Source organism: Aedes albopictus, chromosome 1 (assembly GCF_035046485.1).
Source record: "Aedes albopictus strain Foshan chromosome 1, AalbF5, whole genome shotgun sequence".
Taxonomy (NCBI): domain Eukaryota; kingdom Metazoa; phylum Arthropoda; class Insecta; order Diptera; family Culicidae; genus Aedes; species Aedes albopictus.
Window position 1 is genome coordinate 114,087,887 of NC_085136.1, and position 13,359 is coordinate 114,101,245.

Genomic DNA, 13,359 nt, shown 5'->3' on the forward strand with positions numbered 1-13,359 from the left:
GCGTAAAGCTTTGCAAAACTTTTACAATTTTGTTTAGGGTAAGAAATCAAACTTTGAACTAGTCAAATTGTAATCTTAATTTGAACCATTTCAAAATTCATTAAAACGGCGTACTTTTCAGGCAAATATTGTCCCGAAAAAGATGGTCAACAGCTTTCCGTAATATAATCTGATAACGAAAGCTTTAAAAGCATTGAAAAAAGCGATTTTGCCATCGAAAATAAGCAATTGAAAAATCACTGTGATTTCACCTATTTCCCCCCAGAGAAAGCCCATTTTCGGTGCACCCATACAGCTCATGCATTGCATCACACGCAATAAGTGAATACGTCAAATGAAAGCTTATTTATCGTAGAATCGACCAATCGAATAATATTCCGCATTATTTGTAATAAAATTATCAAATTTAAGTGATTTTACTTGGAGAACGTTATCTTAAATTGAACCATTTGTAATCTAAATTTGAACTAGTGAACGGGGATGAGCTTCTAGTGTCGGCCGGTAGATTGCGCTAGTGGTTGCTTTGTTTACTCTTGGGGGATGAAAAATTCCAAATTTAGTTTCCAATTTCCTAAAGAATTTCGAACATTCTGAGTTGAGATTCCACTGCCTAATGAAAAATAGGTATGAGAATCAGCAGATTCATGTGATTTTTCATTGTTTAGCATGGAATTGGCTGATTTGTGAGTTGCTCGAGCTGCTGCCGCCAGTAGTTCAAATTAAGATTAAAATTGGTTCAAATTATGATTACGATGGTTCAAATTAAGATTAAAATCATTGTTGATGAAAAATCGAATATTTCAATGAAATTCGGTGCAAATACAAACTTTTTACCATTTAACAGAAAGCTTATACCCGTGGCTTTCATGTACATACGATTTTGCCGTAGTAAATTATTCACATGTGGGAGAAAAAATCACTTAAAATTTGCACTGCTTCAGGAAGCCGCAATTTGGTTCAAATTTTGATTACCTACCCTAATTGTTAATTATTTAAGTTTGATGTTTAATAAATCTTAGAAAAACGTCTGAAAGTATGCATTTTTCATACTAAATATGTTATAACTTCCGGAAAAGTGCAATTTTATGCATAATTTTCAGTATCTATAGAACTTTTGATGACGAAATCAGATTAAGCGAATACTTCACAGCTAAAAACATTTATTCGAATATTCATAACATGTGCGATACAGCTACGGTAACAAAAGTATGAAGGTGTCTTTGAAGTTCGCCTAACACACAGTTTCGGAAAATATTGGATTTCATACGAAAATATGTGACTTAAAGGCTGTAAAACATGTAAACTCATCATTCAATAACTCTTGAGCCAGATGATGGACATTTTTTACAAATTATTTCAAGGTTAAGGCGTTATTTTTAACAAATAAAAATGGCCCTCACTTCGATCAATTTCACCCGAAATCACGGTACCTAAAATCAATTTCGAAGAGATTTTTCTAAATTACCTTTTGACAGCTGAGCAACCGCTTGACAACTACGTCCAGTAAAAATGCGACGAGGGGTGATTCGACAAATCGCTCCCATACAAACTTCAAATTGATTTCTAAATAGGTTCCGAGGCACCAAATTTCATAAAAAATTGAATTTTGACTCAGTTTGGCATGCAGATTCAGAATATGGGATTATCTCAACACCGCTAAAAAAGCCAATTTGTCTTGTACGATTTCTCCTGGAATTTTCAAAATTTTTCTTAAAGACATCTACATTGGGAGAGTTCTATGTCATATTAGAGATTTGCTAGTGTATCCTACACCCTATATCATTCTATCCTAATATTCTCCATTATTCTGTTAAAAATTCCTGTTGCGAATTTTTAAGACATTAGCCGGAGCCCGTGGCGCAGTTGGTAACACGTTTGCTTCATAAGCAGATGTTCATGGGTTCGATCCCAGCCCCGACACTTTCGTCAGTTGCTCTTCCCCTTGAGAGCAGCTGACACTGACCATCTTCTGAGCCCATGGCTCAAACGGACCCGGAAACTTGGACATCAGCGAATGGCAACCCATAATGGACCCCCAATCGGACTGGAAAAGGAAACAATCAACAGCCACACATCAACATCCCCGTGCTCATCATTCTACCATGATAGGGTGGAAAGTGAAAGCAGCGCAACGGCAACCAGTTCGATATAGTACAATTAAAATAGAATACATTTCGGCGCTGTACAAAGTGTATGAATGAATGAATGAAAAAAAATGCCCTTTTTCAATCCCCCTCCCTCCTATGTCATACTTTTTGTATGAGGCCTTCCAAATGTTTGTATGAGTCATCACACTTTGGTGACCAACCCTCCTTCCCCCCTTAAAACGTTACATTATTTATGGACGTCTTTTATCTGCATTGCAGGCTTTCCCAGGTGGAAATTTTCACGACCTACCGTTTTTGAATTTTTGGTTTGGTTTGATTCGCCTATGGTTATGCATTATCACGAACATTGCTCGACGCGATGCTATAATGCTCTAATCTCATACCTAGTTATTTTGGAGTTTTCTCCTATCCTAACATTAGGTGGCTTGAATTTATCTAGATACAAGGCATAAAACGCCTTTGATACCCGAGCGTCACTAAATACAACAATGCACATAAAATTGAGTTGCAAACTAAGAACTAAACTGGGAAGCAGGATTTGTTTCAGTGGGGACGTTGTGCCAAGAAGAATGTGTATTGCACACAAGGCGATAAGGGCTTTCATCTGGTTGTGACAACGAACTTATGGTAATTATGGTAGATGTTGTTCAGCAAATATCTCGAGCCCTTTTTCCATTAAGGTCCTTTTTGAAGCACTGCATTGCCTCACAAAAGCAATGTTCGAAATTGCGAATGGTTTTCGGATTGCCACGAATGATTTTTAAATGGTTTTAAATCATCTCTATTTTACCTAAACAAACCCCAAATCCCTTTACCAAATCGGAATGGGCGACGAGCCTCCCAGAGGAATATCCTGCCGGTCGAACTGCTGCCTAATCCACGGCAAGTAATAGCGAACCTGCGTGTATACACCCGGATTGTTAGCCTGACCGCATCCAAAACCGGTGGACAAAAGTCCCGCCAGTCGGCCGTCGCAGAACAGTCCCGTGCCCATGTTGCTCGCGCAGACTCCCGGTCCGGTTCCGGTGACTCCGGCGCATACCATTGTCTCCTCGATGCGGCCCAAGTTCAGTGCCAGTGCGTTGCAGGTGTCCCGGTTCAGGATCGGAGCGTTGATGAACTGCTGGAAAGGGTTGGTGGTGGCGTTATTCCATCCGGCCGCCTGGCATGCCATTCCATCGAAGGGTACTTCATCTCCCAGCACGGCAAAGGCAATGTTCGGAGTGGCAACCAGCGGAGGAATGAAGCTGGACGTGGTTCGAAGCACGGCCAGATTGTTGGCGAACGTAAACGGATTGTACTGCGGGTGGACGTACACGGCGGAGACTCCGATGCGTGGGGCGGCCAAGTTCAGCTGCAGTGCGCCGGACATAACGGTGACCTGGTTCGGGAAGAGAAGGGTGTTTTGCGCCGTGAGGACACAACGGGCCGCCGTCAGGACATGGTTTTCGTTGAGAATGATGCCACCGCAGAAGGCATTGTTCGGCGTGGGAACGCCAACGGCTACCACCGAGGGAAACTGCCCCAGAACGGCGTTGGTTCCTCCGCTGATGAACGGCTCAAACGGGTCGTACTCCTCATCGGTTAGCCGGTAACCGTTTGCGAGGGAAAACGCTGAGGAATGAAAATGTTAGGAAAACAGGCGTTGGTGAAGGCGAAAGAAGACTTACCGATCAGCAAAACTGCAATCGTGGACTTCATTCTGGCAGAGTGCGGAGCATACTGAGTGGATGGATGCAGCGATACTACTGAGGCAGGCGCGCTATCTCAGAACCGGGATTAGCGGCCTATCATTTTCGAGGATTTTGATCAGATTCCGAGCAGTGTGTCAACTGGCGTGTCGTGAAATCAGTATGAAATCAGTGCAAGCGATAAGATAAGGCCGCCGGATTCGGAAGCAAAGTCGTGCAGCTCACCTGTCAATACTGATAGTATGTGATTGTTTCCCGAGTCGGTAGGGTTGAGAAATGAAACTGTTACTTGTTCTGTCGGTGGTGGCCGCTGGTAAGATACGAAGTGATGTGGAATGGTGATTGAGGTATCGATAATTGGTTTTACTTTTTCGCAGTTGCCTTCGCCAGCGTAGATACAGCACCTCGTTTGACCGGTGGTTCTAATACTGTTCCGGGACAATTCCCCGCAGCGGTCAGCATCCATTCTCCTGACTTCCTACACTGTGGTGGAACAATATTGAACCGTCAGCATGTCCTGACTGCGGGCGAGTGCGTCATGCACTCAACCACCTTCACCCTGATCAACCCGTTTTGGCTACGTGTCATCGCTGGTGATGTTAACCTTGTATCTGCTTCGATCCGACGAGAAGTTCGCAATGTAACGCATCTCTTCGTGCACCCGAACTACAACCGATTGACCGGTAACAACAATCTGGCAGTGATTCGAGTCAATACCATGTTCCCCGAATTCCACAACACCATCGAGCCAGCACTGATCAACACCCGGATCCTTGCGGATAACACTCAATGTCAGTTCGCTGGATGGGGTGCACAAACCAATGCTCAAGGTGCTCAGCTGGTCCCCTTTCAGCGATTTGTCACCGCTCCGATTATTTCGACGGCCCAGTGTAATGCAGCCAATGTCCACGCAAACCGTGTCCTTTCGACGATGTTGTGCGCTGGATCGATCGCTGCCAACGCCGACACCGTGTGCCAGGGTAACATCGGAGGCGGCTTGTACTGCAATGGACAGCTGACCGGAGTGCTTTCGTTTGGTATTACGTGCGCCGCTGCCAACAATCCAGGAGTCTACATCGATGTCAGACAGTACCGCGCTTGGATCGACAGTCAGTTCACGCGTACCGATAACCCCGCCCCTGGATGGGTTCCGAACCCGTTGTAAGTTAGGTGTGAGCAGTGTTTGAATAAAGTATATTTACCTACGATAAAGCAGGTGGTTTTAATGGATTCATGCCAATCCTAGCTCCGTAGGTCATGGCTTTGAGGAACATTTTCATTCTTATCTATGTATTCTACGGTCCACAGCCAAATCATATCCCCTTGATTAAAACAAAAAAAAAACAAACAAATCTATCGAAATCACTTCAAGAATCCAAGATTATGCAGAAATGTTTATCATGGGCTGTGAAATCTATGCCACCATCTGTGACGAATTTCTTCACTTCTTTTCGGATTTACATTTCATTTGAATGTCCTGCTGGATTCAAGTCCAACTTTACAATATATTTATTTGCTTGTTATTTGCACTACATTACAATTAGGTGAAGGAAAGATAAGGTTAGGTAGGAACAATTAGATAACACTCAGTCAACAAAATTACGCTGTGCACTCCACGCCTTCTTTTGAAAACTGGATTAGTGGCGAACACTAACTTAGTTGTGAGCAATATTCGACAGCGAAACAGCACTCAGCAGAAGAATGTTTCGCTTTTTCTTCTTCTAAACTGTGGGGATGGGGGGAATCTGCTCAACAGACACCCGAACAGGAAAGTGCAGATAGTGTGGGGCTACAACAAAAGTAAAAGCCAGGACTACTCTATCCTCGATCCACTTAACACATTCCCATGGTCGCCACACCTCACGTCTCTACGGAACCACCAAGAAGGCATTGCTTCAGAGAGAGGCTAGTGCACATCGCACCCTCAAGGTTAGCTGCGTAGCCTGCAGCAACGAACATCGATGACTCGCTTTGGAGAGTCCATCACGGTAGCATGCTGGCGCTTAGCCAGTTTTCCAAGTGATCCCTACCACTCCCTTCACCTTCGGAAGGCGGGCAGGGTCAACCCCGCCCGCGCCCAACTGCTTAGCAGGCATCAAGAACTGATGCCCACGTGCAACCCGATCTGACCTACTGAAGGCAAGGGTATCACTACCCTTCAGGCCCTATCAGCTGCACCAGAAAGTTGCTGACAGCAGGGTCTCCACCTGCCCTGACCCTTGCCGGGGACCCCTTTCCAACCGCGGGCTCGGATCCAACCCAGTAGACCGACGCAACGACAGCAACGCTTCCAGGACTTCCTCTCCGCGGCCACTTAATCGCTGTATGGGTCGATCTCGACCACATGGCATCGGGATGACCTACGAATCCGACTCCGAACACCTGGATCACTTCTTGTACCGCGTCTCTATAGCCATTCTCTGAGTCCACGTGCCACCTCCTCTCTGTAGCTCCTAGACGATATGGGTGATAGCCGTTGAAACGGCGTTCCAGCTAAGCTCATCCCTACACATCCTCTGAACCAAATTGTCCGGAGTTGTGTTCTCTCCGCAAGCATACGGTCACGCATTGTGTGAAAACGCGGGCACACGAACAAAATGTGTTCCACTGTTTCCTCTAAACTCTAAACCATTGCACACTGGGCATTCGGGAGAATCCGCATGCCCAAAACGGTGTAGATATTGTCGGAAACAACCATGACCTGAAAGGACCTGCGTCAGGTGGAATGTAACTTCCCCATGGCGCCTATTAATCCAACTATCTTCCCTCGGTATCAACCTATGGGTTCACCTTCCTTTGGTGGAACTGTCCCACGCGCGCTGCCATTTGACCATAGAGGCCATCCTGGCAGTCCTGCGTATGCCTCTTGTGCCGCGCCTTTCGAAGCACTCCATGACCTCACTGATAAGAATGCTGATAGGCACCATACCAGTAATGACGCAGAGAGCGTCGTGTGACACGGTACGGTACGCGCTCGCAACCCTCAGGCGCATAAGCCTGTAAGTACTTTCCAGCTTACCACGGTAGCTTTCGGTACTTATTGCCGTGCCCCGCACCTGGTATGGACGTAGCAACAATGGCCAGAAGCTTGCGCTTGCTGGCGTACACCGCAGATCTATTGGACGTCATCCGGGACTGTGCCGCAATAGCTGTGGAGGCTCTTTTACAGGCATTCAACATGGCTATCCAAGGTATTCCAGCTATTCACAACCATCACCCTGGTTTTTTTGGTAAGCCAACTCCAGTTTCCTGGACCTAATTCACGCCTCCACAACCTTGATCCAGTGGGTAGTAGTCAACTAAACTTCTTCGATCGACTCGACTCACCGTAGACCTCGAGCATAATGTCGTCAGCAAAGTCGACAATCTCCACCCTCACCGGGAACTCTAACATCAACACCTTGTCGTACATGATATTTCATAACACCGGACCAGGATGGAACCTTGCGGGACTCCTGAAAGCAGAGTCACTACTGCACAGTAGCGAATCCCCCTTCTTTTACGATCGAGTGCTTTCTCGGCGGCTTTTGTAACCGACAGGATAGCGTCTACGCTCTACGGTCGACCTCCCCTTCTGGAAGCCGTACTGGCTACTCGATAGGCCATTTTCATCCTCGGTGAGCCTCAACACTCTATGATCTTTTCGAGTACCTTCCCCACCGTGTCGATCAAGCATATTGATCTTTATGCCGACGGGTCTCCGGATGGTTTCACCGCCTCTGGCAATATAACCAGTATCTGCCTCTTCTAAAATTCTGGGAAACATCTCTGCATAGCAGACCTGAACATCTCGGAAACCTCTGCCACAGGTACTTTTAAGGCCAGGTTCGGAACTCTGTCCGGACCTGGGGCCTTACCTACGCTAAGGGCCTTTGCTATCCCCGCAAGTTCCACATCGGTGACCCTCTCCTCATCGCCAGCTCCAGTCCCCGGCTGTACAGCGAAAGGAGTCCAAAGACTAGGATCGTGGCACGGAAAAAGCCCCTCGATGATCCCCTCCATCATCTCTGGAGATTGCTCTGTAGGAGCCATTACACCTCCCATCTTGGCCATCACTATCCTGTAGGAATCACCCCACGGATTCGCATTGGCACTCTGACAAAGACCCTCAAAGCAGGCCTTTTTGCTTGCCCTTATCTCGGTCTTTAGCACGGCTTTTGCAGCGGCGCACACCACTCGCCGTTCGTTTCGCTCTTCCTCAGATCGTGCTTGCTGCATCCGCCGCCTAGCCCGTAGGCAGGTGCGGCGTAGGTCCGCAATTCCGTCGGTCCACCAGTAAGCCGGTGGCCTCCCATTTCTAGGGTGGACTCGCCTAGGCATGGTCGCATCACGTGCACGTGAGAGCACCGCTCTCTCCGTCGCCGTCTAAACCAAGTAAGTTTCGCTCACGGCGGAGTGCCTCCCTAAATACCCCTTCATCGAAGTATGATATTTTCCACATTCGAGGGCTTGGCCTTGATCTAACCGCCTCTTCCTCTACCCGCTGCCTGCTGTTGTTGTTGTCGACACTGTAGCGAACCGCCATGTGGCCGCTGTGAGTGTAGCTATCGTCTACTCTCCAGTTCAAACTACTTGTTAGTCGCACACCCCAAGGTGAAAGACTGGAAAAGTTGATCATCTAATCCCATCCTGCTCCAATAGCTCGTAGAGAGCTGCTGGTCAATATACATGTTAGCTGAGAACTTCATCAAGAGAACACACTAATGAAGTATTTGAAAACTTTCAGCGTGTTTTGAAGACACAAGCCGTGGGCGTGTAAAGGCCCCAACAGGAGCAAACTCTGCAGGAAGTGTGGAGTTGAAGGCCACATCACCAGGGACTGCAACTCGGTAGCAAAATGCCTGATTTGCACGGCGGTCAAGGGTCACACGACGCGACGGGCAGGCCCCAAATATCCAGACACGCAGGTCAAACCAACCGACGATAATGCAGGTTATTACGAATAGTACATTGGAACCCTTTAAATGCCCAACACCTCACTTTGGGCGCCAATGTAACAAATTATAGTTTTGCAGAGCACTACAAATGCATCGTATCCCACATTGGGCGACACATTGCGGACAACTATTATGGGAACCCTACAAATGCTCATTTTTTTAGTTTCCGTATCGGGCTCGAAGTTTGGGCCCTTAAATACGAAAACTAAAATGGAACATTACAAATGCACAAAAAATAACCCAAATTTTGCCCAGTTATCTAAATAGATAACGTAGTCCAATCACAGGATGACGAGGTGTCATCAAAGTTATTGGTCCATCTGTCAATTTTGTGATCGTATTTTTTCTGGTAGGTTGCCTTTTGTTCGCTGTATTAGTTCCTAAAAATAGATTTGGAATAGTGTTTGGTCCAGGAATTTCTAATCCTAAGGTCGGTTTCAGCGGTGGTCCATTTTTAGGTCCAAATTTATACCAGTTCTAAAAATTTAGGACGCTAAAAATAGACGAAATTGCGCTCACTTCTACCGATAATTGTTTTGAATTTTAAATCAACGATGTTTGGAAAGTGAAAGAGTTTGCCTTTTGAATTTCCAAACATACCTGGGATTTCTGAGGATAACCTATGGTTAATCTAGGGATGCCGAAGCAACACTAGCAGTTCCGATTGTATGGTAGTGTTCACGAGATTCCGCATAAAGTTGCTTCAGGAATATCTCTATGGTATCTGCCTGGAATTCTTCAAAAAGTTCCTCTGGAGGTACCGGGAGTTCCCATAGTTCTTCCGGAAGTTCTTTAAGGAGTTCTTTAAGAATTCCAGGAAAATTTTTTGAGGAGTTCACCAAGGTATTTCTCTAGGAGTGTCCCAGGAAATTCCTCCAGGAGTTCCTCTAGAAATTTATCTAGGAGTTCCTCCGGGGATTTCTCCAGGATTTCCTCCGGAAATTCCTCTATGAGTACCCCATGGAATTGTCGTAGGAGTTCCTCCGAGTATTCCTCTAGAAGCTGATTGTGAAACGACCGACGGATTGGCAGAGTTATCCCTCTATGGTTAGCTTTTCGGTCCGGATAAATTATAAGCGGGGTGATACTATTTCATCCGACGTTTCGACCCTTGAAGAAGACCCAAACCTTACATAGATTGTGTTTGGTCCAGGAATTTCTAATCCTAAGGTCGTTTTCAGTGGTGGTCCATTTTTTGGTCCAAATTTATACCAGTTCTAAAAGTTTCGAAAGTAAAAGAGTTTGCCCTTTGAATTAAATCGAATTCACAAACATTCCTGGGATTTCTGAGGATATTCTATGTCTGTAGAAAGAATCTGTGGATGCCGAAGAAACACTAGCAGTTCCTATTGTATGATAGTGTTCACGAGATTGTAGAAAATGATAGTGAATCCAGATGGGAATGTGTCTATCATGTTCATCTTGAGAAGAGATGAAATTTCTCCAGCAGCTCTTTTGAGGATTCTTCCAGCACTTTCGCCAAGAATTCCGCTAGGAGTTCCTCCGAGAAGTCCTCTAGAAGGTGCTGCGGGAACTCCGATTTATTGTAAAACTTCCTCCAGAAATTTCTCTAGGAGTTCCTCCGGGAATCCATCATGAATTCCTTCCGGAATTCCACAAAAAATTGCTCCAGGAATATCTCTTCGGTATCTGCCTGGAATTCTTCAAAAAGTTCCTCTGGAGGTACCGGGAGTTCCCATAGTTCTTCCGGAAGTTCTTTAAGGAGATTTTTTTTTAGGAATTCCAGGAAAATTTTTCGAGGAGTTCACCCAGGTATTTCTCTAGGAGTGTCGCAGGAAATGCTTCCAGGAGTTCCTCTAGAAATTTATCTAGGAGTTCCTCCGGGGATTTCTCTAGGATTTCCTCCGCAGTACCCACTGCAATTGTCCTAGGAGTACCCTCGGGTATTCCTCTAGAAGTTCTTCCAGGGAATTTTTTTTACGAGTTTTCCCGGCAATTCCTCTAGGAGCACCTCCGGGAATTCTCCCACGAGTTTTTGTACCAGATCCTCCGAGAATTTCTTTACGAATTTGTTCGGAAATTCCTCTAGGAGCTCCATTGGAAATTCCTCTAGAAGTTCTTCCGGTAATTCTTTTAGGAGTATTTCCGAAAATACCTCTACGAGTTCCTCCGGGAATTCCGCTACAAGTTTCTATGAAATTTTCTTAAAGAGTTCATAGAAAGATCGCTGAAAATATCAGAAGATTCCTCCGATAATTCCTCTAGGAGTTCCTCCGGTAGTTCTTCCAGGAATTTCCCCGATCATGGCTCTAGAAGTTCCTGTGACAATTTATCTAGGATTTTCTCCGGGAATCACCTATAGGAGTACCTTTAGGGATTCCTTAACGATTTTTTTCCCGGGAATTACACTAGGAGTTCCACCGTGAATTCCTCTAGAAGTTCTTCCGGAAATTTCTCTAGAAGTTCTTCCGGGAGTTTCTCCAGGGGCAAGGATGGGAACACTCACTTGGAAAGAGTTATACTCACTTGCATTTTTTTCAAATCAGAAGCGTGCAATCAAGAAACGATGTATGGACGACTTTTACCTTGTGATTTCGTCTAAAACTTTGCCGAATAGAGTTGGGGTCGCACACGGATACCGAAGTCGTGAGGGAGCTGCGAAGGCAACTCTCCACGAGGTGAATGTAAATTACACTCACCTCGTGGAGAGTCGCTTTCACAGCTCTGTCACGACTTTGGGATTCGCGTGCGACCCCTACTCTATTCGGCAATGTTTTAGACGAAATCACAAAGCAAAAGTCGCCCATACATCGCTTCTTGATTGCACACTTCTGAGCTGAGAAAATAGCAAGTGAGTGTAACTCGTTGCAAGTGAATGTTCCCACCCCTGTCCAGGGGTTCATCCGGGAATTCATCTAGGAGTATCTTCGGAAATTCCTTTAACGTATATCTTCGTGGACACCTCTAGGAGTTTCACCAGGAAGAAGTTCGCCAGGCAATTCCACTACGAGTTTCTCTATATTTTTTCCAGACGTTGCACTAGGTATGCCAGGAGTTTGCTCTGAGAATTCCTTAAAGAATTCTCTCGGAAGTTCCTCTAGGAGTTCCTCCGAAAATTCCTCTAAACCCGGGTAGAGGAAAAAAGCTCAATAATAGCATATTTTGATATTGAGACCAAAATATGATATTGGTTTAATTGATATAAGAGATAAAAGATCTTAAAATAATATCTGAAATTTACTCTTGGAACATCATCATCAGATCATAATAAGATCTTGTAAGATCTTATTATTAGCAGCAAGCTATTCGTTTGATCTTGAAATATCAAATCTTGATATTGTCCAGATGTTCCAGGAACATTTTTCAGATATTATTTTCAGATCTTTTATCTCTTTTATCAATCAAATCAATATCACGTTTTGATCGTCAGTATTTTACCTCTACCCGGGAAGTGCCTCCAGTAATTCCTGTTAGATTACCTCCATGAGTTCCTTCAAGAGCTCTTCCGGAAATATTTCCAGGAGTTCCTCTAGGAGTTCTCCCAGGAACTTCTCTTGGAGTTCAAAAAGGAAATCCTTTTATGAGTTCATCCGGTAATTCCTCTATATGTTCCTCTATGGATTCCTCCGGAAATTTTCTTACAAAGTTCTTGGGATTTCCCCTTGGGGTTCCACCGGGAATTCGTCTAGAAGTTTTTTTTTTTTAATTTATGTGGGAGTTCATCTGGGAATGCCTATGAATACCTCAGGAAATTTCTACACGAATTTCTTCAGAAATTCCTTTACGAATTTCTTCGTGCATTCCTCTAGAAATCCAGCTGTGAATGCATCTAGAAGTTCGTCTGGGAATTCCTTTAAGAATTCATCTAGGAATACCTCCGGAGGATTCTCTACGAGTTCCTTCTTGAATTCCTTTCCGAATTTCTGCGGCAATTCCTCTAGGAGTTCCTGCGGCAATCCCTCCAAAAGTTAATCCGGCAATTCCTTTACAATTTGCTCTAGAGTATTTCTAGAAGTTGCACAGGGAATACCCGGAGTTTCCTCCGAGAATTCCTCTAGGAGTTCCTCCGGTAATTTCTCTAAGAATCCCTCCGGAAATTCTTCTAGGAGTTCTCCGTGAATTTCACTGGGAGTTCCGCCGGCAATTCCTCTAAGAGTTCTTCTAATATTTGTTTCGGAAATTCTTGCAGGAGTTTTTCCAAACATTCCTCTTGGAGTTTATCAGTGAATTCTTCTAAAAAGTTTTTTTTGGAAATTCGTTTAGGGGTTCATTCGGGAATTCCTCTAGGAGTTCCATCGGGAATTCTTCTAGAATTTCTTCCGAGAATTTCTCTAGAATTTTTTCCGGGAATTCCTTTAGGAGGTTATCCAGGAATTTATCTAGGAGTACCTCCGGGTAACTACGAGTTCCTCCTTGAATTCATTTTCGGATTGCTTCGGTATTTCCTCCAAAAGTTCCTCCGGCAATTCCTTTACGAGTTGCTTCAAAAGTATTTCCAGAAGTTGAACAGGGAGTTTCTCGAAGTTTTCTCCGAGAATTCCTCTAGAAGTTCCTCTGGAAATTCCTCAAGGAGTTCCTTAGGTAATTCCTCCAAGAGTTCTTCCGGGAATTTTTCAACCAGGAATTTCCCTCCCAGCTATTACTTAAGGAGTTCTCCAAGGA

The 13,359-nt window shown here is 44.9% G+C and overlaps 2 protein-coding genes across 2 annotated transcripts; one reads left to right on the forward strand and one right to left on the reverse strand.

Annotated features, from left to right (window-relative positions):
• Positions 1–2,873: 2,873 nt before the first annotated feature.
• Positions 2,874–3,880, reverse strand: LOC115256099 (trypsin alpha-3-like). The gene is made up of 2 exons (XM_029854358.2): positions 3,779–3,880; positions 2,874–3,722 (listed from the first exon to the last, which is right to left on the reverse strand). Exons 1-2 carry the CDS (start codon positions 3,807–3,809, stop codon positions 2,920–2,922), a joined length of 834 nt encoding a protein of 277 aa, XP_029710218.2. The 5' UTR covers positions 3,810–3,880; the 3' UTR covers positions 2,874–2,919.
• A 78-nt stretch (positions 3,881–3,958) lies between these two features.
• LOC109414069 (serine protease 1-like) lies at positions 3,959–5,011 on the forward strand. Its single transcript, XM_019687806.3, has 2 exons — positions 3,959–4,112; positions 4,177–5,011. Exons 1-2 carry the CDS (start codon positions 4,076–4,078, stop codon positions 4,962–4,964), a joined length of 825 nt encoding a protein of 274 aa, XP_019543351.2. The 5' UTR covers positions 3,959–4,075; the 3' UTR covers positions 4,965–5,011.
• Positions 5,012–13,359: the final 8,348 nt, after the last annotated feature.